The sequence below is a fragment of the Aptenodytes forsteri genome, unplaced genomic scaffold (assembly GCF_000699145.1).
Source record: "Aptenodytes forsteri isolate BGI_AS27 unplaced genomic scaffold, ASM69914v1 Scaffold60, whole genome shotgun sequence".
Lineage (NCBI taxonomy): Eukaryota > Metazoa > Chordata > Aves > Sphenisciformes > Spheniscidae > Aptenodytes > Aptenodytes forsteri.
The window spans coordinates 258,522-283,122 of record NW_008794175.1 but is presented as its reverse complement, the minus strand read 5'-3'; the positions used below and the strand labels follow the sequence as shown (position 1 = coordinate 283,122).

At 45.6% G+C, this 24,601-nt stretch overlaps 1 protein-coding gene across 1 annotated transcript in view; it reads left to right on the top strand.

Moving 5' to 3' along the window:
• UTP20 (UTP20, small subunit processome component) overlaps positions 1-23,750 on the top strand; it is a 78,822-nt gene extending 55,072 nt beyond the window's left edge. Inside the window, exons 40-63 of the mRNA XM_009284201.1 lie at positions 863-1,002; positions 1,532-1,611; positions 3,471-3,760; positions 4,255-4,394; positions 4,877-5,033; positions 5,867-5,965; positions 6,575-6,742; positions 7,459-7,625; positions 8,552-8,693; positions 8,985-9,101; positions 9,939-10,109; positions 10,905-11,033; positions 11,540-11,650; positions 12,399-12,478; positions 13,203-13,272; positions 14,318-14,500; positions 15,448-15,579; positions 17,045-17,177; positions 18,360-18,559; positions 18,914-18,985; positions 19,757-20,029; positions 20,750-20,876; positions 22,814-22,959; positions 23,334-23,750. Coding sequence (XP_009282476.1) covers positions 863-1,002; positions 1,532-1,611; positions 3,471-3,760; positions 4,255-4,394; positions 4,877-5,033; positions 5,867-5,965; positions 6,575-6,742; positions 7,459-7,625; positions 8,552-8,693; positions 8,985-9,101; positions 9,939-10,109; positions 10,905-11,033; positions 11,540-11,650; positions 12,399-12,478; positions 13,203-13,272; positions 14,318-14,500; positions 15,448-15,579; positions 17,045-17,177; positions 18,360-18,559; positions 18,914-18,985; positions 19,757-20,029; positions 20,750-20,876; positions 22,814-22,959; positions 23,334-23,489 — 3,483 coding nt within the window. The 3' untranslated portion in view covers positions 23,490-23,750. The remainder of the gene's footprint in view (positions 1-862; positions 1,003-1,531; positions 1,612-3,470; positions 3,761-4,254; positions 4,395-4,876; positions 5,034-5,866; positions 5,966-6,574; positions 6,743-7,458; positions 7,626-8,551; positions 8,694-8,984; positions 9,102-9,938; positions 10,110-10,904; positions 11,034-11,539; positions 11,651-12,398; positions 12,479-13,202; positions 13,273-14,317; positions 14,501-15,447; positions 15,580-17,044; positions 17,178-18,359; positions 18,560-18,913; positions 18,986-19,756; positions 20,030-20,749; positions 20,877-22,813; positions 22,960-23,333) is intronic.
• The last annotated feature ends 851 nt before the right edge of the window (positions 23,751-24,601 follow it).

Here is a 24,601-nt window from a genome sequence, read left to right as displayed (position 1 = left end):
ACATAGGCTGTGCCTAGTAATTGAGGTGGGACTACATACTGTTTTCTCTGGAGGGAACTGCAGGAATCAGCTGAAAACCTCTGAAATCATTAGTAGCTTTGTAATTAAAGTTTGAAGGGTGACATTTTGTTAATCACTTTCCATACATTTTATTGAAAACATATGTGGTGAAATTACTTGTAATGTCAATGTGGATAGACTTTCTACTTACGACTTGGAAAAGCAAGGCTTCACGCTTCTGTACAGTCCCTGCACACTATCAGGAGAACAGCAGAGCTGCTTATGTCAGACCGAGCAAGTGCTAATTCGCTTACTGTCAGAAATACTCTTCTGAAGCTGAAACAATTAGAGCTTAGGCACAGGACCCACCACCTGCAGCCATACAGACTGTGCCCATCAGTAGAGTGACTGCAGTCGCTCTTTGACCAATGGGAGGTAAAATGCGTTGGTTGAAACCTTGGTGAAGAAACAAACACATTTTATTTCACATTAGAAATGGGGTAATGATGTGTATTTCTAGTTGATCAGCATAGCCCAGCAATGTGCCATGTGTCTGTGTTTAGATATCTTGACTGGTTTTTAGTTCTTCACACAAGTGAGCCCATAGATTTAGTTATGTGGGAAGTGTTAAATGCATGCAGAAATATTTGGAGGAAGTGTGTCTGGAGATCTGCTTGGGGAGCTGTGATTTTATTTTATTTTTTACCTGGTGATCAGGAGGAGATCTAAAAGAGCTGAATACCAAGCATCCCCACTAGACAGACATTACTACTTCTGGCTCTTGTTGCTTTGAGTAAAGTATGCTTTAGATGCATGTTCAGCATGAATGCTAACAACAACTGAATTTCTATATTTTGGGCAGCATGAAAATATGGTAACAGCCTCGGTTGAAGTTGTTGGAGCTGTCTGCCGTCATCTCTCGTGGTCAGCCTACTTGTACCACTTAAAGCATTTCATCCATGTCCTGCAAACAGGACAGATCAGTCCAAAGCTGGGAGTCAGGTAGGTGCTGTGAACGATGCTGCTCTAGGTTTCTCTGAAGACTGCTAAGGCAAAATTCAGTGTCTTAAGGAGCATCACATGGATTTTAGCCTCTTCCCTGGGATGAGAGATTGCCCACTTTGAGGTGGGCTTATGCAAGTGAAAGTAGGTGTGGTCTTGCAGTTCGATGTGACTGAGCTATGAAGCATTAACAGATCATTGCTTTCTCATGCTGTGTCTCACTGAGTGCATGCCAACATTAGCAGCTTCTGCTCCTGTCAGGCTGTCCCTGCTCCTGGGACACCTCCACTGCTCCAGTACCACTGTCTGTGAGGTTTCACAGTGAGCTAGGTCACTGAATGTTTCTAGCTGAAAAGCAACCAGGTTTTATTTCCTGGGTTGTTATTTCAGGATAAACCTCCTTAAGCCGCACTGTCACTGAGTCTGGAATTTTTTAAAAAGCTCTTTTAAGGTTTTCCATTGTGTTGGGCTATGCAGCTTCTCCTTTTTGGGTGGAGAGCTGATCTCTCTTTGTGTTTTCCTTCCGCAGCTTGTTGGAGACAGTGCTGGAAGCCTTTCACTTTGACCACAAAACACTTGAAAAGCAGCTTGTGACCATTGAGAACCAAGGTGACCTTTCTGCTCCTGACTGTAGAAACACTACCTCTAATTGTTCAAAGTGCAGCTAATCTAAATTTTGTGTTTTACTTTTGAGGTCAGCTATTCCCAGCTTTTTAAAGTGTGCATATTGGAAAACTAGTTTTGACTTACCTCCTCAGGAGCAATGCAGACTGTCCTCCTGTGTGTTGACACAGTGAGGAGAGGTGGGAGGAACCATCTCCACATTACCTCTCCATCCCAGGCCTCCATAAGCCAAAACAGCCCAAGCTGGGTTTATGCAAATCTGGGGGTTCACCAAGGTCTGCACCCACCCATGTGGCTGCTGCTATATATCATAGAATCATAGAATCATTGAGGTTGGAAAAGACCTCTAAGATCATCGAGTCCAACCATTGACCCAACACCACCATGCCCACTAAACCATGTCCCTAAGCGCCTCATCTACACGTCTTTTAAATACCTCCAGGGATGGGGACTCCACCACTTCCCTGGGCAGCCTGTTCCAATGTTTCACCACTCTTTCAGTAAAGAAATTTTTCCTTACATCCAATCTAAACCTCCCCTGCCGCAACTTGAGGCCATTTCCTCTCGTCCTATCACTTGTTACTTCGGAGAAAAGACCAACACCCACCTCGCTACAACCTCCTTTCAGGTAGTTGTAGAGAGCGATGAGGTCTCCCCTGAGCCTCCTTTTCTCCAGGCTAAACAGTCCCAGTTCCCTCAGCCGCTCCTCATAAGAGCTTATGAGCTTTTTGTCCTTGATGTTGGCTGCTCTTACTGTTATCCGCAGCCTAACCAGGGTGCTGTATGTCCTGGCTTTGCTTCCCCCACTATTTCATGGGAAGAAGTGATCTTTGGCTTCTTCACCATTGTGGTTACCTATGTTGTAGCCTTTGGGAAATTCTGAGGAAGGAGGAGGATATCTCACAGCTGTGCTTGTCAGTACCTCTTGCCTTGTGAAATTCTCAAATGTAAGTGAATGGCACTTCCCTAAGGTTCAAGCACATTGACCTTTGCTAAGCTGTCTGTGGAGTTTAGCCGAAAGGCAACATAGTCTTTGCTGTAAGCCTAGCCCTGAGGGGTGATAATCAGAAACCGGCATGCCAGAGCTTCTCTACCCAGTAAAACAACTCTGATGCTTAGTGATTGTTTGCTGTCGCTGATGATAGGTAGGAGTTTTGTCCAGACCAAAGCCATCACAAGAGTCTCTTTTAAGGGTGTTGTGGTTTAACCTCAGCCAGCAACTAAGCACCACACAGCCGCTCGCTCACTCCCCCCCGTGGGATGGGGAGAGAATTGGAAGGGTAAAAGTGAGAAAACTCGTGGGTTGAGATAAAGACAGTTTAATAGGTAAAGCAAAAGCTGCGCATGCAAGCAAAGCAAAACAAGTAATTCATTCGCTACTTCCCATCGGCAGGCAGGTGTTCAGCCATCTCCAGGAAAGTAGGGCTCTGTCACGCATAAAGGTTACTTGGGAAGACAAACGCCATCACTCTGAACGTCCCCCCCCTTCCTTCTTCTTCCCCCAGCTTTATATGCTGAGCACGATGTCACATGGTATGGAATATCCCTTTGGCCAGTTGGGGTCAGCTGTCCTGGCTGTGTCCCCTCCCAGCTTCTTGTGCACCTCCAGCCTTCTCAGTCGGTAGAGCATGAGAAGCTGAAAAGTCCTTGACTAGTGTAAGCACTACCTAGCAACAACTAAAACATCGGTGTGTTATCAGCATTGTTCTCACCCTAAATCCAAAACACAGCACTGTACCAGCTACTAGGAAGGAAATTAACTCTATCCCTGCTGAAACCAGGACAAAGGGCTCAATTTTTGTGGCTTCTTGTATTTACCCATGCTTTTGACAATTACTTGACAGAAACTACTGCCATGGACCTTGAGCCAGTGGTGGAGGGTGAAGAAGCCATGGAGCTGGAGCAGAGTGAAGGGGAAGAGGAGGTGGTTAAGGAAGAGAAAGGGAAGAATCTCCCTGAGGAGCCAGCAGAAGCTGAGCAAGCAGCTGAGACATCTGAAGATGCTGAGCAAGTGACCAAACCTGTTTGTTTCTTACCCCGAAATAAAGACGAGCTGGAGTGTCTGATCAAACATATTCAAGATACAGTTACAGTCAACATCTTGCCTAAATTGCACAGATGTATTGTTGCAAAGGTGAGGAGTTGGCATTGGAAAGGTGTTGTGCAGGCCTCTGCTGCTACTATAAAGGTTGGGGTGCTACTTCAAAGAGCCCAGTGGAAATGCAGCACACAAAAAAAATATAGGTGCAGCTGGAGGGAGACCACCTGAAAGCACAAAAGAGGCTTCATCCCCTTTAGTGTGTCATGGAGATTACTGACAGACCCTCTGGTCAGTGTGGGTGTGGTGTCTTCACTTCCCTGCTGAGAACTGGCTTGAACCACACAAGTGAAACGATTCACTTCGTGCAGCCTGTTGAAAAGTTCTCAGCCACTTGCTAGCACCTAACTTAACTTCTGTATTGAAAACACAGGGATTCATCTCACCTGTCCTTTAGCTGTCTGGGTTTTTCCTGTAGTCAGCAGAGGACAGCAACTTGCTTTGTTGGCCTCTTCTAGGATTTGTTGAGAAAAAGCAGGATTTGTTTATGTATGTTAAAAGTGCATTGTGTCTTGCTCTGTCTTAAAAAGGTTAAAAGAGACGAGGAACACAAGCTTGTGAAATCCAACGTTGTGAATGATGACGAGGTAGTTCGTGTTCCATTAGCTTTTGCAATGGTCAGGATGATGCAGTGTCTTCCCCAAGAAGTGATGGAAGCCAACCTGCCAAGGTAAATCCTGTCGGAGCTCCTTAAATGCTGTTCATTGTGCTGGGAATGAGTGCAGGCACCTTTCTCAAGCTGTGGTTACATACAAGGCTAAATCCAAGAGGGGCATCCTAACAGTCCTTAAATACTTTTTTTGGAAACTCATTTTCCTAGCAACGTTCCCCTCTGTCAGCTTTTGACTTCTGTAAAGCTAAGTTTGAAAGGAACTTGGTAAATCCTTAAATAAGAGCAGAGCTGTGAAGCAGGGTGCAGAAGCAGGGGTGGCAGAGCTGGGGAGAGAATAGTGTATAGAAAAAAAGGAAAATCTGTAAAATGTCTTGAAGGACAGTAGGTGTGTATATGACTATGACTAAGCCTTTCTGTGGCGCTGGCTTTGAGTATAGCTCTGGTTGTAAAACAGCCCTGAAAAGCAGCCTCCTTAGCTAGCAGTGTAACTAGTTCTGCTCTGTTTGTGGGTGAGCTAAGCTGTCTATCTCCGTTTCCAGCATCCTGCTGAAAGTCTGCACATTTCTGAGGAACAGATTTCAGGAAATCCGAGACATTGCCCGTAACACCCTCACTAAAATCATGGAAGTGTTGGGAGTGGAATACCTTCTGTACATCTTAAAAGAGATGCAGTCCACTCTCATCCATGGGTACCAGGTAATGCTCAAATTCTTCCTCTTCTGCTTTCTGTAGGTTTTTTCTAATGTGTTAGGAGGAGAATCCAAAGAGAAGTTGTTACTGAAATTATTTTGCACTGGTAGAATAGCTTGGCATGATATAACTAAATACTATTGCTAGTGCCTACATTAGTCTTTATTATGCCAAGTGTCAAATGAGGGTCTGTACCCAAAGAACTTAAGAGTCTAAGCAGGGAAGAAGAGAGGATCTCCATCTTCCCAGTGAAGAGTTGAGGTTTGGAGGTGAAGGATGAATTTCTGGTTCCAGTAAAATTAGTGGGAATCTTTCCAGTAAGTTCATTAGGGCCAAGCATTATCTGAGGTGAGTTGCCACCAAGACTGCACAGACAGTATGTGGTGATGCTAATTGAAGTCTTGCTTCCTAGATCAAGAGCCAAGGCTCTGACTAGTAATTCGTCTTTCCTCTTTCCACAGTGGCAAACCCAAAGGTTAAGAATAATTTTCTATGTGAATTACCACAGTGGAATAGCATGAGCTTCTGACTGCTTTAACAGTGAAAGTGCCAATTAGCACAGCCTAAAAATACCAGTAAGAGCACTGGGGAAAGAGGAGATTCCGGCCCTCCTGCCAGTGTGCGGAGGGACAGGGGTCCTCTTCCTGCTTGCTGGTACATGGATTCTCGTCCTCCGAGTGATTTTTTTTTTTTTTTTTGTTTTCCCTCCTTCCCTATAATGAGAGCTCAAGTGCAGTGTGTGAGTTGTGATGTCTCTGCTATGGGAGTCTCCCCATCCAGTATTATTAAAGAGGTCTATGCAAGGGGTTGGAAACAAGATCTGTTCTCTTTTTCTCTAGCTCCATGTGCTGACTTTCACTGTGAACCTGTTACTGAAGGGCCTTACTACCAGGCTCAGTGCTGGTGATTTGGACCCCTGCTTAGATATCCTGATTGAGGTAAAAGCTATTCAAGGTTGAAGGAAAGAGCATCATGAAGCGCCTGGGGCAGGCTCTGGGAGAAGGTTTTGTGTAGATTATCTCGGACTTGGTGGCAAACAGGGATGATTGTGTGTGTACTGCAAAGCGGGGAGACTGTTTTCTACTGAGGCATCAGCAGACCCCTTGTAGAGTAGCAAAGTATCTCTGGGACTGTATCCTGAGCCCTGCATCCTGAGAGGGAATGGATTTAAGATTAAGATACCTAACTATGTTTCCCTGTACACTAAATGGCTAAGCAAGTCAACAGACCTCTAGTCAATGCGGTCCAGGGAGCCCAGGAGCTCAGCTGGCCACCCAGATGGAGTATATTTGGATGTCTTGGTCTGACTGCAGTCCCACTCCTTGTATCACAACACCACAGAGGGGTGTGAGAACAGCTTCATCATCTGGGGTGCTCAAACTGGGGTGTTTTATGTTGACAAAGGAAAGGTAGACATGATTTGTGGGAAACCTGGAGAATTGTTTTTTCTGTGAGTGAGGAAAAATAGTGTTGTTCTGCTGCTACTGGAGGAATCTGGCTCTGCTTTTCTGCCTCCCTCATTCACTTCTCTTGCCTGATTTCCAAAGATCTTCAACCAAGAGTTGTTTGGGAATGTAGCTGAAGAGAAGGAAGTGAAGGGAATTGTCTCCAAGGTCATGGAAGCGCGCAAGAACAAGAGTTACGATTCCTATGAAATTCTTGGAAAGTTCATAGGAAAGGGCCAGGTGATGAAACTTATTCTGCCACTGAAAGAGGTAAGAAAAGTCAGCCAGAGTCTTTCTTAACTCTGGGCACTCTCGGTTCTGTATGGTCTAAAAGAAACTCTAGAGCCTTCAGGTGGCTACTGTGACGTTTCCTATATAATCCCACTTTGGCTTCCCATTTTTCGTTTGGAAGGCAGTATGCACCCAGCTCATAAAATGAGACTTTGCTATTGACAGTCCAGGGCAGGAAATGGTGTTCTGAGAAGTTTCCTCCTGCTAGAGAGGAAACATCCCACTATGAGTTCTCCATGCCCTCTCCCTCTGCCAACTCTTGTTAATACCATTTACTCTGGAGCTCCAAAGTCCTGCAAGGCTGCTCTGTGGTTTGATCTTTTGTGCATGAAGGAAATGTCACCAAAATGTGTTCAGGCTCTGTCCATGTGCAATAATTGCTTTTTCAGAGATGCATCTTTTTTGAGTAGAGTGCAAGCTCATGCAGAAATGGAGCCCTGGTTTGCTTATGAGCTCTGGAGTGTCCTAGTGGTGATAGGTGAACTGGCTGGAGTCTGAGAAGAGGCTGGAGAGAAAGGGAGGGATGTTGGGGCAGAGCTGAGGCGATGGGATGCCGTCCATGTAGAGAGCTGGGGACTTAAGGCAGCAGGTGATGAGGGAGGAATTTGTCTGGCTTTTCCCATTATTTCTGAATACAGGTGGCAGATCATTGCCCTCATGTTGCCCTCCTGACTCTCATGGTTGTGCCTTTGCAGATTCTGGAGAGCACCACAAGCTTGAAGATAGTCCGGAAGGTGCATGAGGCGCTGCGTCACATCATGGCAGGGCTGATCTTCAATTCAGACATGAATGCAGAATCCCTCCTCCTCCTCAGTCATGGTCTCATCAGTGAAAACTTGCCTCTGCTCACTGAGAAGGCCAAGTGAGTTCCGAGATGTTATCCAGATGGTCTGTTAACGGTTGGGAGGTTTGCTTGCAGAAATGGCAGCTCTCAAATCTAACCGATCAAATGTATGAGGGATTTCCTTGCTTTCATTTGCCTTTTGTTTTCAATGTAAATGAATTATTTGGGCAGTCAGAGGGCAAGGAGAAAGCTTGGAAATGGGAGTGAGCACTTGCTGAACTCACGGGAGTCTACTCTTGCAAGTGCTCAGGGCCTTCAGTAAGGCTTTTTCACCATCTGGTAAGCTGGTATATGCATTTGGGTGTTTGGATGAAGGGACGAGGGGCAGTGTTTAGAAGCGAGCTACAAACTGCCATGTAAGAGGTGTTTGGGGTCCTGGACATTTTCATGGGGTCAGGAACAAGAGAAGCTGTGGGCTGTCACTTTATCACTTTGGTGCTGGTGCAGAAGTCAGGGAGAACCATCAGATTTCCTCTCCATCTGGTGGTGTCACTGCTGAGAGCTGGGTCTGGGTGTCTTGCATTTCCTATGTAATGTAGGCTGGCTTGCTCTAGGATCTGACAGCTGTTTGCAGACTTCTTGGAGCAGTTTTTATAAGCCATCAGAAATTGAAGTAAATATCAGTAAATGAAGTGCAGTGGGCAGTGGCAGGAGGTATATTTGCTTGAAGGAACTACCAAAGTTTGTCCACTATGAAGAAAAAAGTGGGGATGTTATGCAAATCAGTGTGCATTTGTTATCTCTGTAATAGTGATATCGTTCTCAAGTCTGAGAGTCCTGTCTGTCATGCTGCTCTCAAGTTTATTTCATTGTGTTCTGGCTGGTTTTGCTTGCTATGTGGGTAGCAGCTGAGCACAGTCCAGCTCTCTTCACTCCCAACAGCGAGCTTCTTGTGTAGAGGGTTGAAATCTGAATATTCTCCTTTGCCATACATTGCTTTTCAGAAAAAAAGTTGCCCCTCCTCCAGATCCTCGGCTGCAACCAGAGAGCTGCCTGCTGCTCCAACCCACTCCCACAAGAGGAGGGCAGAAAGCACGTGTCAGCAGCAGGACTAACACGTATATCTTGGTTGATTCAGGACTTCGGGTAAGTATCTCCTCAGATACAAAGCTTTGCAATCAAAATTTTTGTTAAAAGTATCCAAAGGAAGGTATTCTGGATATATTGTGTTAACAACACAGACACTAGCCTTAACTTTATTTTGCATGTGGTAACATGCAACGTGCCTCTTAGAGAGCTATAAAAAGTGCTCAGACTGTTGCAGGTATTTGAATGGGATATGGCATAAATTCTATTATAACCTGAGACAATGTGGGTCCTTACTTATTTGAGTCCCAGCCTGACTTTGAGATTAATGTCCTGTGTTTTCTATGCCAGCTGCTGCACATGAGCCTGAAGAGGTCCAAAGTAAATTCTTCTGAGGAGCATGTTTTGGAAATGTTAGACCCTTTTGTTCAGCTGCTTATAGGCTGCCTGAAATCTATGGATGTCAAGGTACAGTTCTGAGCTGGAGTCTGTCTATTCTGTCTGTTCTACTAAGAAGGGTCCTGCCCACAAATGTCATCTTGCAGTTGATCTGCAAGAGAAGAAAAAACCATCCAGTTTTCAAACCTGATTTCATAGATGTGCAGGTTAAGTTGTTTTGAGGACATGATATCCCAAGGGGGAGGAAGGATTGTGGCTGATGGAGGACTGAATGCTCTGCCCCTAGTGCTGCAGGTTCAAGTATGGACAAGTTCTCCTGGAGCATGTTCATACAAGGACTTTGCAGACTCCGTAGACTATCTATGACGAGGTTCATGAGGCCCTGTGGCTGCTGATGTTGTCACAACTGTGGTTTCTTTTGACCCAACTCTGATGTCTTTATTCCCAGCACCACAGACAGCATCCTTTTAGGGCAGCTTTGGGTTTGAGTGAGCTTAAGAGGGAGTCTGTTAAACCTTGAGTTTCCCTGGAATGGAATGCATGCCTCATATGCTATCAGATACCTGGAGCAGAGCTTTCAGGTGACCTGGGTTTTTGGCAGAGCAACTTCTATGCCTTGAAGGCATCTCTGCCTCAGAAAGAGTTCCCGGCATCTGCTGAATCAGCATGGTATTAATGTCTTTACCTAGTAAAATCAAAGTTAGAGAATTAGGGAGTGGTAGATAGTGTTTTTAGAACTGAGAAACCCTTTGTATTACATATGAATGGTTTGAAAGGGGTTGATTTTGTTAGCTAATTGCCTTTTACCACAGTTGCAGATAGCCTGACCGTGTCTGTAACAGAGTGAGAAAAGTGTTCTGTCGGTGTCATTGTACCCACCTGCTGTCCTTTGGCTCTTTCTTACAGGTGATAACTGGTGCTCTGCAGTCCTTGGTATGGATTTTAAAGTTCCCTTTGCCTTCTGTCGGTACGAACCTGGAGCCACTGATCAAGCAGCTTTTCCTCTTGCTGAAAGAATTTGCCAAGACAGGAATAGCCAAAGGCCAGAATTTCCACCTGGTTGTGAGCTGTTTCAAAGTAAGTCAGACCCAGCTCTGCTCTTTTCTACTTTACGATTAACTTTGTAGAATGAGACTCTTCCAACTGCAGATCCCTCCTGCAGCTGTCCCTGGAGAGGTAGTCTGGAGATCACAAGGTAGTGAGGGAAATGTGATCTTGCTGATTCCTTCCCAAGTGAAAACTTAGAGAAAGTTACTCCCAAAAAATGCACAGCTAGGATCTGAAGAAGTGTTTTTATAGAAGCATATTTGCCTTCTTTCTTCCTTATAATAGAATCTTGTTACCACCCTGTCTTTTGAGAGGCATCAGTTTTGTACTTGAATAGCTTGCTTTTAACATGATTAACTGGAGTAAACCCTTGCAGCTGAAGTGAGACAAGGGAAGGAGGCAATTAATAGTAGTAATAACTACTCTTACGGTGTGCAGTGTCTTCATGTAGATGTCTTCTAAATGCGTTGCTGAATTAATTACAGCTTTATGATCATAAGGGAAAGTTAAGAGTAATTCATGCTGAATGCCAATGCCAGAATAATTTTCCCCTCTTCCTGGCTGTGTTCCTGCATCATGGTTCGTGTCTGTGAGCATCCCCATTCATTTCAAGGATTAGTCTGAATTCGTGTATTTGTTTGTGTTTGGTTTTTGTCTCAGAATTGCCAGCTGAAAGCAAAGTGTGATGAGAACAGTGTTAGCTGCATGTTTCAGAGTAGCAGTTTGTCTTTTCAAACCTAAGTGTTATAAACAGTCAGGCTTTGGTGTGGACTTATGTTTTATGGCACTGCATGTGTATTGACAATGTGCAATTTGATTTTGTAGTGTGTAACAATACTTGTGAAGAATGCAAAGAGTCAGATAACAAGCAAACAGCTCCAAGTGTTGCTTGGCTTTGCTGAAGAAGACATTTATGATTCATCACGCCAAGCCACTGCCTTTGGCCTTCTCAAGGTATTTCTTCTGTGCAGCAGGCGTATGGGTTCTGTGAGCCACTGGAATGGCAGTGATTCTGCCTCTTGGTGAAAGGCTGTGTGATCTCACATCAGGAACAGGCCAAAGAATGCTGTTAAGGCACTCTGTTGGGGGAGGGGTGGGGAAAGCAGCAAAGCTTTCCTGTTTGACTTGTAGTCACTCTTTAAAATTGTTTAGGAGGCTGTTTTATACACATGCATATGAGGATGTATTTGTGTCTGAGGATGTTTTTGCTAAAGAATCAACATCCCTAATCATTAGACCAGGTATTCTGTGTCCTCCAAAAGAAACAGATATGGATTTGTAAGCCACCTTTTTTTTTTTTTTCCTTTGTTTTTTTTTTAAGTTGCTCTGGCTATGTTTGAAGATGTGAAAAGTCAGTGTTAATGTACCACCTGAGACCAGTGTAGTCCCAGGTTATAGTACTGCATCTCACACTGTGCAAGCAAAATGACATGACTCCAGTTGTGCTTTCACATTTTTAGGCTATTTTATCCAGGAAGCTGATTGTCCCTGAAATTGATGATGTGCTGCAGAAAGTTGCCCAACTGGCCATCACGGGTCAGAGTGAGCCGGTGCGAGTCCAGTGCAGGCAGGTTGGTAGAATGGGAAGTCTCTCATCTAACAAGCTAGAGGGCTTAGTGTGGCCGTCCCAGCTCTCACAGACATTGCCTTAGCCCTGCTGAACCCCTAACCCCATTTCTTCTTACTAATCCTTGTTCCCTTAGTTATCTGACTGGCTTTAGTTCTTTGCAGACTGCTTGCCTATAGAGAGGCTGCTTGCCATGGCATACCTTCAGAGAGCTGCTCAGCAGCAGTGACATAGTCCCTCCTTTGGAGGCTTTTAGGCCTATGTAACTAAGAGCTTTGCCCTATTCTGAATCCCAGCAGAAGAGAATTTGCCACAAATCCATGATTCCTTCCCACGACTTCCTCCTTCTTTCTGAGCTAAAAGCAACCAAAAAACAGAATTGGTTGCTTCATTTCAAGCATTGGGATACAGATGCAGCAGAAGCTGTGCATAGCCAAATTTTGCATTTCCATAGTTACAGGATGAATTCTGAAGGATGCAGAATCTCTGTTAACAGAAGCCTGCACAATTCAGAGTAATACTCCAAAGACTGATCTGGCAGTTGTCAAACGCCTGCAGATCCTGTTCCAGGCACGGAGCTTGAGAGCAGTTGTTGGCCTCTTGTGTAACAGGAACTTACACACACAGGAGAAAGGGATGATTCCCATAAATTTGCTGCTCCATCCCACCATTTTCTTCACAACCTTTTTACAAGCTTTGCCGAGTGTTTCTTGTAACTTATCTCTGTGTTGTTTTTTGTTTTTCCTTTCCAGATTTACTTAAAATATATTCTGGACTACCCCCTTGGTGACAAGCTGAAACCAAATTTGGATTTCATGCTCGCACAACTGGAGTGAGTTTATATTCCCAACATTTCTGTCAGAACAGAACCTTGTTGCTTAAATATGACTTTAGTGGCCACCTAAAGGGCTGTTTGTGAGGAGGGGAGGGTGTGGCTGAAGTCTTGATTTTCCTACCTCTAAAACACTTCCCTTTTTCAGAGATGGACTGTTTGATAAAGCAAACCCTTTTTCTCTTCCCCATTTCACAGTTGTTTATCTCTCTGTAAGCAAAGGTTCTGTTGTTTGCCTAGCTGTTAACCAGCTCCACTGGTTGTGAACCAGGTGAACTGGAAAATCCAGAAAGAATAAGGGAAGGTGCATTTATGTGACTGCTGTACCATGGCAATGGTCTCAACTGCAGTTGCAGGCACAGTTGAGATCAACTGCACCAATTCAGGAGGAGCAGTGTGCCTGAAATCTCCTTCTGAGCATGACCCTCCCTTGCTCAAGGTGACAGTAGTTTACCATGTCCCCCAGCACCGTAGTACAAGTGCGGCTGTGCTGACTTAAGTTGGCTGGAGCCCTTTTTCGCCTGTTTGTCTCTCTGTGCCCATTCACTGGGAGATGGAGCCAACGAGCCTGTTGCTTCTCTTCTTCTAAGTATCAGACCAGGTCTGGTAGCTGTTGTAGAAAGATTCCTGTCAGCGTGTATTTCTGGCATTGGCCATTCTTGTAAATTGTTAGCAACTTTCTAGAGTATTAACGCAGCCCTAACCGTTAATCATTTCCTCACAGGTACGAGTATGAAACTGGAAGGGAATCTGCACTGGAGATGATTGCGTACCTCCTTGACATGTTCCCACAGGTAACAAGCACCCCTTGGTGTTCCAAGAATCAAGCAGTTACTGCGGGTTGCAGTAACAGCATTTTCAAAGCAGTTTATTTTGGGAGCACTTGGTAGTTCCTATTATCTCTTATCATGAGCAGAACATTCTCTTATCTCCAAAGAACCTGGCTTTGCTCCAGAAGAGAAATGGCATGCTGGAAAGTCTGCAGTACTTCTTTATCTGATGTGCTCAGTCTGCAAGTAAAATAAAGCTCTGTCAGCTGGAGTTTGGATAAACTTGATGGTGATTTATGCCAGGAAGAAACACAACCAGTTTAGGAAATGGGGTATGAATAGAAAGTGAAGTCTAGAGTTTGCTCATTGTGGATTTTTTTCAACATTCATGAGGGACGTTGTGGACTGAACTTTGTGATGTACCATACCTGTTTTGTTGGCCTGACTGGAGAGGGAAGGCTTCTCAGTGGGGTGGATCAAAATGAAAGCTAAAAAATAACCAGGCATCTATGCAGGGTAACATATGCAAAATGCTAAGCTGCATTAAAGCTCGGCAGCTGGAGCTTGGCTGAGCATTCAGGAGACTGAGAAAGTGCAGTCAAGCAAGAATTTGGGAGGAAGGAAAAGAAATTCTGCACAGTAAGCTGTGCTTCACCACCACCTGATTAGATTTAGTATCTCAACTTGGTTCCTGGCAAGTCTGTAAAGTAGCAAAGAGCTGCTATCTCTGAGAAAAGGACCTTTGGGCTGATTGCTGCAGTGCTGAGGGACTTAAGGCTGTTTCAGTGAGAGTTGGGCATGAAAATGCCCTTTAAGGTTTGACAGTCGTGTTGCTGTCCCAAGGACATGTTAGCAAGTCAGAGTCGGAGCAAGGCTGGGGCTGCTGTACACTCCCTGTGTGCTCCAACAACTGGATCATCCCGTCCTTTCAGTTCATTTGCCTTGACGTGGACCCCACTCAGGGCTGACGTTGTTCCTATATGCTGTGCAACAAATACCCGTCTTTTCCCCTTTAAATGCCAGAAGATCCTTGGGGATGTGTGGTTGACTAATGGTTGTTTCTTTCTAGGATCTCCTCCACAAATACTGCGGGCTGTTTTTTCTCTCTCTTTGTATGATGATGATAAATGATGACTCTTCCAAATGCAAGAAGATGGCAGCTTTGACGTGTAAATCTCTCCTCAGTAAGATAAACAATGAAAAGCAAGATCTGATGTTTTCGCTGGTCACAGAGTGGTTTCACAGCAAGAAGGTATTCTTTGGTCTTTTCACTTACCAGGTCTGGACTCTCTTTGGGGGCTGAGTAAGATTAAGGCAAGCGAGAGATTGCTAATACCAGGTCTGGTGGATTGGTGGGTTCAGTTATGCCTGACTTAGTAGTTTTAGGAAAGGAGTATGGGCAAGAATCGGCTTAGAATAAAAGCTCTTTAAAGCTGTGCTCAGCACCATAGCTCTTGCTAGTAAGAAGAGGAAGAAATGATACAGCTTCATATAGCTGCACAAATGTAGGGAACTGCTGCTGCTGTAGGTCAGCCTAAAGGCTTCCCAGCTGCGTTGCGCTGCTTTCTAACAGTTCCTCTTTTGGGTCAGGTATTTCACCAAGTGTAGTCTTTGCTCAGGTTAAAGGTTTGAGCAAATTCCTTAAAACTTCTGATCTCAGTAATTGGCTTTTCGTGCTGTCTTTAGCTTAGATTTGCTTCAGTCTGTCGCCGGCAGCTGGAGGGTGGCAAACCTAGTCTTGCAGGCCTCACATTTTGATCTAGGTGCCTGGATGTTTAGTTATTCTCAAACAGGACTCATGTTCTGTCCCTCTGCCCTACTGGAGTAAGTGTTCTTCAACACTTCATCTTTTTCATCTCTAATATGTTCAGTTCTGGTTTACAGCTGTGAGCTGCCTGTTGCATTGTGAAGAATCAAAGAGTGCAAAGTAGCCCCCAGAGCTTTGTAGCTGGGAACCAGGCTGGAAAAGGCCTTTCGGCATTCAGTTTTAGGGTGTGTTTCCAGGGATAACTTGTGCTGCCAGGCGCTTTTGTCCCCAGCTGGCAGCATCTCCTTTTTCAATAGTACTCTGAAAACCAGCTTCTCTTAAGATGCTGTTGCTACAGGCAAGAGTAGGAATTGCTGCCAGCTCCTGCACATGGGAGCTGCAGGATTTGATTATCAAGAAGTAACAAGGGGTGTTCTTCTTTCTGTTGGCAGAGGTCACACAGGAGGTTGGCTGCCCAGGCATGCGGTTTGTTTGTTGAAGTGGAGGGAGTAATGTTTGAACGGCGGCTTGAAGCTGTCCTCACCTTGATTGAAAAAGAAATCAACCCAATTAAATTTGAAGACGTAAGTAATTTTTCCCATATGTGAGACTTGGGGAAAGAGAATTAAGAAAATGGAAAAAGGGAAGAAGTGTAGGAGAGATTTAACTGTTGGACCTACTGTTTGAGACTGAGGAAAGACACGAAACACATACATTTGTTCTGAAGGGGACCTCAGTGACCTAGAACCATATTTTTTGTCTGTAAGCCCAAATTTGATGTCACGTTACAGTGCAAGGGGCAAAGGAACTTTGCAAAGCCACCTGGCCTGAGCCTGCAGCCATACTGTGTAACCAGCAGATACGTTGCTCCTTGCCCCAGCCTCTATCAAGATCTCTGTGGGTGGAACGGGGGGTTCCTGAGGCAGCCCTCGAGTCTCAGGCTTTTGGATTTTACCTGTATGACTTGGTGGGTTGACAGCATGTAGCAGTACATATGTCAAGGTAGCTTTCCCTGCTTCTGGTCTTTCCTGTGGTGGCAGGAGAGGAGGGACTTCTGTTTCTTTGTTTAAAGTGGAGTTATAAAAACCACCATCAGAGAGAATGGCAGGGTGCACGGGTAGCACTGGGATGGGTTAAAATCTGTTTAGTTGGAAAACAGCCTGACGATCACACTGACAATATCCATTTAACTTGGAAATGTGTCTGCTAGCTGCAGAGATTTGTGTAAGCGTGGAAGGTCAGGAGTGCATTGCTTGTGACTGTCTTCAAAGGAGTTCCCTTCCTGTACTTCAGACCACGGTTTTGTTTTACGGAAAATCTCTTTAGTGCATGTGATTAACTCAGAATAACAAGGCTGCCTCAAATTCTGCTTGGCATGTGATAATCCAAAGGGATCCCAGTCACTGCGCCTGGGGAGTGGCCACGTATGTTACTAATGTGCAAGGGCAACATGCTGAACAAGAGAGAAGAGCCTCAGGATATGTAAATTGACAAGAGATGAAAATAAAATACCTGCAGTGAGGAGAAATTCAGTGTAATCATCCCCTGTGCTGCACCATGTAGGCGAAGCACTGACTAGTTACATCAAGCCAGCTGGTGATTGCAGGCAGGGTGAGGACCTGAAGGTGATTTAGTAAAACACCGTGCACACAGTGTTGTCATAACAACGTGGGGCTTCCCAGGTGACACAGGCAAATCTGAGCTCAACTTGGCTCTAACAATGAGAATCAAATGTGCACAAATACATATATAGACATAAGTGATATACATTGTGTGTGTAATTGCTTGCATTTAGAAACCTAAGAGTTTGTTACAGTAACATCTGTATAAAAAACCAAGAATGATTGTAGTAATAATCTCTCCTGCAGAGGATCAGTCTCCAGAGGAAATGCTTTAGGGGAGTTGCTTCTCTTCTGTTTATTTTGGGAATTGGGTACGAGTCAGTCTTCTGTTTATTTGCAGGGCTGATCTGAAATTTATCTAGTAGGGTAAATAAGCACTGTCTTCAGGTTCTCGTAAGCATCTTTCTTGACTTGCTGATTTTATTAGATAACTGAAGAGGAGGAGGAGAAGGCTGCAGATAGGCTGCTATTCAGCTTTCTTGTGCTGGTAACAAAGCTAATCACGGAGTGCCGCTTCATTCAGTTAACCAAGAACAGTGATGTTGTGAGCAATATCTGGGGTAAGTATCAAGAATTATTACGGCTGTGTTATACAAGGAAGATTCTTTGTGTGCTGTGTGGTTTTTCACACCATAATAGAAACAACTGAACTTTGTCGTACAATGTTTGCATGCTGCAGAATGCTAATACGTGGCAGTTACCGGGCAGTGAAAGAGAAGATGTTAATGGAAAAGGTTACATGGTTGATGAAAACAACACGCCCTCTGTCTCAGTTGCTGGGATGTATTTTCTATTATCCTAGGAGCATAGAGTTGCAAACTATTGCATGTTTGACCATAATTGCATCCTCTTGGATGAAAACGTTCAGTTCTTCTGGGAAGATGATATTTTCTTGATGAGATCATACAAATCAGCTAGCAAGCGATGACACATGGTAATAGTGCTGTAAATACTCTGTGTCTGCCAGGTTGTTAAGGCCTGGAGGTTATTTGATTCAAGCAATTTCCCTACAAGCGAGATTGTACAATGTCAGGCTGGCTTATTACATTTTGTTGCCTTGTTTTTAATTCCTTCATTTGCTGCTATCAGAAGGCCTTGGGTCTGGCTGGTTAATGTCTTCGAAGAGTTCAGCCTGCCAGGTGCCTTTAGTGCGATACGAGATAACCCTTGTAAATCCTGGACTGCTTAGTGATGCACAGCTTGGACAGAGGCGAGACAAGAGGGCAACTCCATCTCTTCTCTGAAGCATCCTCAGCCTCCATCCAGGGGTTCAATCTGACCATCTGCAGCAGGGCCAGCTCATCCGAGTCTCACAGCAGCCAGTGCCCAGACATCATGGGCAGATGAGCTGTGGCACTGAGTCCCTGAGGGGACCATAGTTGCTGCAGAAACATAACTTGTCAGCCAGGATAGGAGCAAGTGTCTTTTTGTGCCGTACCCACTTTTCCTGCCCGGTTGCCATCACTTTCCAGCAATGGCTCCATCTTTGGATGTTTGGAAGTGCTGTGGGTACAATCAAGAATGCCTGGTCACCGTGGGGACATTTGGCTACCTGTAGCTTTTTGCCGCTCTCTGCTTTGGCTGGATAGAGTTGCTAGGAAGTCTTTGATTATGTTCTGAGCAGTTCATTTCCTTCACCTTTTTATTGTAGCATGTGCTGTGGTAATTCTTGGAGGGACCTGGTTCTTTTTCTGCTCTCACTGGACCAGCTCCTGTGCTGAAAGAGGTTTTCTTTCCCCCAGGTCATGTCCAGTCTCACCTGTGGTATCCTCACAGCTGGGTCTGGCTGACAGCTACTGAGATCTTTGGCTTGTTGTTTGCATCTTACAAGCCAGAAGATCTTGTCAACAAGTGGAGGGAAAGAAAGGCAGGGAAGAGGAAAAAGATGTCAGCAGAGCTGTCTGCATCCACAGTCTTCTTGACTGCTGAACTGGACAAAAAGGTAATGATGTCTGTACTACTCCTTCCCCCCTGCCCATGCCCATTCCCTGGCTGGGACATAAAAACAGTGTTACAGTTTGGCATGCACATTTCTCTTTTAGTTGTTTGTCTGCTGCCTAATCCTGATCACTTAAAGCATTTGAGGAGGTGTCTCTGCTGCTGCGAGGGGGCTTCTCTGGGGTCTTATTCTCAGCAGCACAAAGATTCCCCTCTAGGCTGCAAGATGCAGGCAGAGGTTGTGCTGAGCCGATCCCTTGGCCTCCTGTGGGAACCACCGCTGGTGACTGCTGCTTTGAGTTTCTGCTACTGGCTCCCTTTCATGGAGTAATTCCCTTCTCCTTTTTCCTCTCCCCAGATGAAGGAACTCGTGTTTGCATTCTGCCATCAGCTGCAGTCCAAGTTCCTGGACCTGTCTCTGGGAGAGCAGGTAAGAGCAGGAGCAGGTCTGGGGCTGCAGGAGGGCACAGAGCAGGCCCTGGCCCATGAGGGAGTGTTATGTCCTAGTCAGGACAGCAGCGCTGCTGGCTGGTGGTGGTGGCTCAGCGCAAATACACAGTGCAGGGGCATCTGAGTGGGTGTGTGTCGCAGAGGGGCCCAGAAAAGTCCCCCTTGTGGTGTCAGCCTGCTGGAAGGGCTGAGGGGTGGCAGGGACAGAAAGGGGAGGCACCATGCAGGGTAGGACTGGGGTCCCTTCTGTCCGGCCCTCCATCAGGAGAGTTTGGCTCTGCAGCCCAGACTGGAGCAGGCTGGGCAACCACATCCTGGAGCAGGGATCCAGATTTCTGGTGCTGGTTCCCTGCAGCTGCACTGGAGCCCTGGCTGTCTGGTGGGAGTGTTTAGTCCAGCTTTATGCTGTTGCTTGAAGTTCTGACTCCACTGTGAACCTGGTCAGAGATTTCCTTGTGGAGGGCCAGGGGCTGCCAGAGGTGGAGAAGACAAAAGGAGCAGCCCTGCCTCAGGAAGTGCTGGAGCCCAAAAGGCACAGTAGCTCGTGGGAAAAGACTCTCCCAAACTGCAGGAGGATATGGAGGTGGGCCTTCCTGTTAGGAGCAACATGCAGGTGGTGAACCCATTACAGCCTCCTGGGTTGGCCAGTTCTTCTTTCAGATCTAGCATTGGCTCTTGCATACTCTGGGCACTGCTGGTGCTGACACTGGGGGAACCCACAGTGACTGACTACTCTGTTTTTACACTTCAGGTAATAAAGAATTTGCTTTTTGTGGCAAAAGTTGTTTACTTGCTAGCCCCTGCCTTAGAAGAAGGTAAAGAGGCCGAAGGAGAACTTGGCTGTGAAGTGGAAGGGCAGGAGGCCTCAGAAGATGAGGAAGAGAAAGACATTTCTGCTCAAGGAGAGGGAGGAAGAGAGGACACAGAAGAGAGAAGCCAGCCAGCCACATTGCTATGGTTAATGAAGAAGCTCTCTCTCATGGCAAAGCGAGAAGCAGCATATTCCCCTAAGGTCCCTTTAAAGGTAGGAACAGGGTTAGACCAACTGCTTTTGATGTGGTAGGCACTTGCACAGGAGAGTGTTGCTCTGGCTCTTTGCTTCCAGGGGACCAGCTGTAGAGGGTGCTGGGGGCTGGTGCTGAAGCGAGGATTAGTAGGTGCCAAAGAAACAGCAAGCATTTCAGTTCGGGATTCTTAGGAAAGGCTTGTGCCAGTGTGCTTCTCCTTGCTGTTGCTTCCAGCCCTCGTGTGGGGTGGTGGGAGGGTGGGAAGGCCAAAGGCACCAAACTGAAGGGGGCAGAGCACTGCCTTTGAAAGCCCAAGAGTGCTAGGTTTATGCGGGTGGGGGAATGGCAGTGTGGAGTTACTTGCTAGGAGAAGGGGAGGGTGTGGGAGAGCTTCAGGAAAAGCACTGTGGTTCCCCGTGGTGTGGAGTTACAGAGGCTGAGCTTTCATGTCTTCAGCTGCCTCAGGACAGTGAGAACAAGCCTGTCGTTCAAAGTGTTACCAGCTGCTGACCTGGTGAAGTCACAGCTCACACATTTACAGATCCCATGAGGTTGTGTCTCATCTAAAGGCTGTACTTGGCTGCAGTAAGACCTTGTAACAGCAGTGAGTTTCTGACTAGCGTGTCTGAAACAAAGCCTTGTACGCTGAACGGTGATGCACAGCCCTCTTGCAGCAGTTCAGTTCGGCAGTTGCCTTCCAACCTTCCTTACTTCGTGTCCCAAACGCTCATTTTCAGAGAAGCTGCATCTTTAAGTTCCTGGGAGCAATCTCAGTGGATCTGGGGAAAGACAGGATCAAGCCGTACCTTCCAACAATTCTCACCCCTCTGTACAGGGAGCTGAACAGCACCTATGCAGAGCAAGGTAAGTGATTTCCCTCACAAAGACTAGCAAAGAGGTGTGTGTGTCGGAGCTGTGCCTTGGCACAAACACCGCCTGTCACTCCTTTTGTCTGTTGAGGCATAGATGCCATAATCGGTGAATTTCACCTACTTGCAGTCTAACCAAAATACCAGGAAAGGAGGAAAGTGTTTGACAGCTGGAACAAAAATCTACATGTTGACAAAAAAAAGACTGGACTAAAGTTAGGCAGGCTCCTACATACAAGTGGGTAAAGCTTGAGCATGTGATGTAGCAGAAAAAGTGTAGTAATGAAGGGTGGACTCATGGTGGCAAGACTCATGGAGTCCTTGCTCAGGAGAGGAACAGAGTGTGGGTGTTCAGGAAGCCAGAACAAGGCTGTTGCTAAGTGCCGTTCTTTTTGAATTGCCATGTTAGATCTGCTGTGAGGCTTAGGGGCATGAAGATCCATGCCCTATGGTTAAAAGTGTGTTTCAGTTTTAATGTAAAACAGGGGCAGCTTGTGTTACTGTAGAGCAAGGGACTGTACAAGTTGGAATTGCCAGTTTGGCGATTGCTTGATGTTTTCCCCAAGCTCCCCCTTTTGAAATAGAGAAAATGACCTTTAATGTGTGCCACGTATGCACAGTGGCTGAAAGAAAGTAACCTTTGCAGGCAGGGGAAGAGAGCTGTCTGCTAGGGGAATGCAGCACACGGTGTGTGCAGGCAGGTGTGCACCTATTAAACTGTGCACAGAACGTTTCCCTTCCTCCTGAATGAGTCCAGGTCACTCTGACCTGCTAGATACTACCTGAGCAGCAACACTTGTTTCTCCCTGGAGATTCATGTTTGTTTAAAAGATCTTAAGTCATGCCGGGTGGGGGAAAGACAAACCAACTTCCCATTTAACACAAGAGACTCTTGGCTTAAGAACAAGACACTGGTGTTTAGATAGTTCATGAAAATGTGTTAAGTCAAGCAAAATCCGGTGTCAGGGAAAGAACAGGCAACAAACCGAAAGAGTTCTCTTACTGTAAATCTGCGGTTTGTATATGCCATGAAAATTCAGTGTTCAGCACTGGGTCCCCACATCTCAAAGGATACAAAAGAACTGAAAAAACTTGGGGGAGGTCAGTAACAGTGTTCTAGGTAAGGAACAGCTGCCTTGGCTACCATTTTTTCTTAGCTAAGCAAGTAAGAGACTTGGAAAAGATATGGTAGAGATTGACAGTATCGTGAGTGGATAAAGATCAGCTTTTTGCTTTCTCTGCCAGCACAGGAACCAGGGGCCTTCAAATGATTTTTCAGAGTAACTGCAGAGATGTTTTTTCACATGATAGGGGGTGTAGACCCAGGGAACTTGTCACTGAAGGATGTTGTGGAGGCAAGCAGCTTACACAAGCTTCTCTGGAGGCCATACAAGCACTTGGAAGAGGGATCTGTTGGAAGACTGAGGGGAACATTTGCCCTGCTCTCAGTTTTCCCTTAGCATCTCTTTTGTAGCCTTCCTCCCCAGTAGCTTTTTTCCCAGTGATTGTAGTTAACACATTGTAACTAACTAGTGATCCTAACCATTAAGGCGAGCCCTTACTACGCGCACAGGACAGATGCTGGCTGACAAGGCTGGAATCATCTCTATTTTCAACCAAGCCTATTTCAAAAGAGCCCTGGTGGCACTTTTAATAACCTCTGGGATGCCATTATCCTTCTGAAAAAATTTTTTGCTTCTCCAGAAGCATTATTTTTTTGTTTGCCTGTGTGAAGAGCCACTTGGGGTCCTCTGGGAAAGCTGGTGAAGAACCAGCAGATTCCACAAGCGCCTTTGCTCTGGTCTCTACAGTGTATTGGGCAAGATGAATCAGTACAGTTGTCCTCTAGTAAAGAAAGAGGAATCCTTACTGGGCTCTTGGCTTTCATTCCGTATGCTGAAAAGGTTAAGCAAGTTAATTTCGTTTCATTAGATCCAACACTGAAGAACCTTTCGCAAGAAATCATAGAACTGCTCAAGAAGTTAGTTGGACTGGAGGCTTTTTCGCTTGCCTTTTCGTCTGTGCAGAAACAGGCCAATCAGAAGAGAGCGATGAGGAAAAAGCAGAGGGCTTTGCAGGTAAGATTCTGCTTTCTCTTCTGGAAAAAAGAAATAGGGTTTCTCTGAAGGCTTGAGAGCTGACCAGGAAGGTGAGTTTGAGGAAGAACTTCATCCTGAATTGGGACAGTTTCATTGTTTCGTTTCTGAAACTTCACAAGAAACTGTGTAAGATCAGCCTCTTGGGCAGGTTCTGGCTGACAGCGATGCTGTGCTTTCCCGCTTACCTGCAGAGCAGCGGTAAGCCTGGGCAGAGCAGCCGGAATACCCCCAGTTTGGAGGAGCCTAGGAAAACCCGCACGTTGTCTTACCAGTCACCAGTTTCTTAGGAAGTACCTGATGTTTACAGGGACAGTTGTTAGTTGTAACTAAACAAATGTCTTGTTTTTCACTAGACTGTAGCAAACCCCGACATTGCTGCAAGGAGGAAGCTGAAGAGACATAAGAATAAAGCGGAAACCAGGAAGAGAAAAATAGAATTCCTGCGCCCTACCTACAAGGCCAAGAGACCTCGAAGTCATGCTCTGAAAGATCTAGCAATGGTGGAATGAAAAGGCTTTTCCTTCCTGGACGATTAATTTATAAAAAGTAATTTCAAGCTAAAGAACTAATTACTGTTTTTAAAAAAAAAAAAAGTATTTACATATTATTTTAATTGTATTTATTCATATTTTTTCATGTCCTTTTTTCATCTAGGATCTTAAATAAAAGCTTTTCAATTTTTTTCCAAACCTGTATATTTACCAGAGCATGTACAGTTGAATGGACAACGACCATGATTTTTTATATTAAATTTTACTTCATTTTTAAAAGAGGGGTTATGTGATGACTGCGTTCATGCCTGTGAACCTCCTAGCTCTTGGAGAGAAAACAATCCACCTCCCGACTTTGATTTGTCTTCAGTTTCTGCAGCTATACTGAGCAACATAACTGTCATTTCTGGCTAAGCTGAGAGTATGGGAATAACAGCTGACGAAGGTGGAAGTTAAATTCAAATTACGGCCCTGGCCCATCAGGGCAGGAGGTGGCTATTGAAGACATTTATTTTTCCTTTCAGAAAATCAATGCTACGTTAGCAGCTAGAGGTACAGTATTTATCTCTGTTGCTGTACTTTATTGTAACATCATATCTACACTGAAGGATTCTGAATAACATCAGCTTAAGGAAACGTCTTTAAATGTTCAGCTACGTGGCTGTTAGAACTGGCAGCAGTTGGACTTGCTTCTGTAAGCCAGCAGCCTCTAGCAAGCAACACGCCTATGAGTACAGCTGACAGTTCCAGATTTTATTAGTGTTTTAATTACACGAATATAGTAGCCACTCAAACTTAAAACCACCAAGGGGGGGGGGGGGGGGGGTGTGGAAAAAGCTCACGTGCATTTGGGATTAGGAAGCCCCAGATGCAGACAACTCTTTGAAGTTACAGTATTTGCCCTCAGCCTGCCCGTACATCAGGTACAGGTACACCAGTTACGGCCCTCAAAGGGTGGTCACAGACGGACATGCAGGTGACTGCTGGAAAGGCTCCGGAGGTCCTCCAGGGGACAATATCCTGCTGCCTCTCCCAGGAGGACACAACCGCCCTGTACACACAGTCCCAGCAAGCCGGGCTGGGAGCCGCTGCCCCTCTGCCCGCAACAAGGGAGCTGGGGGAGGCACCAG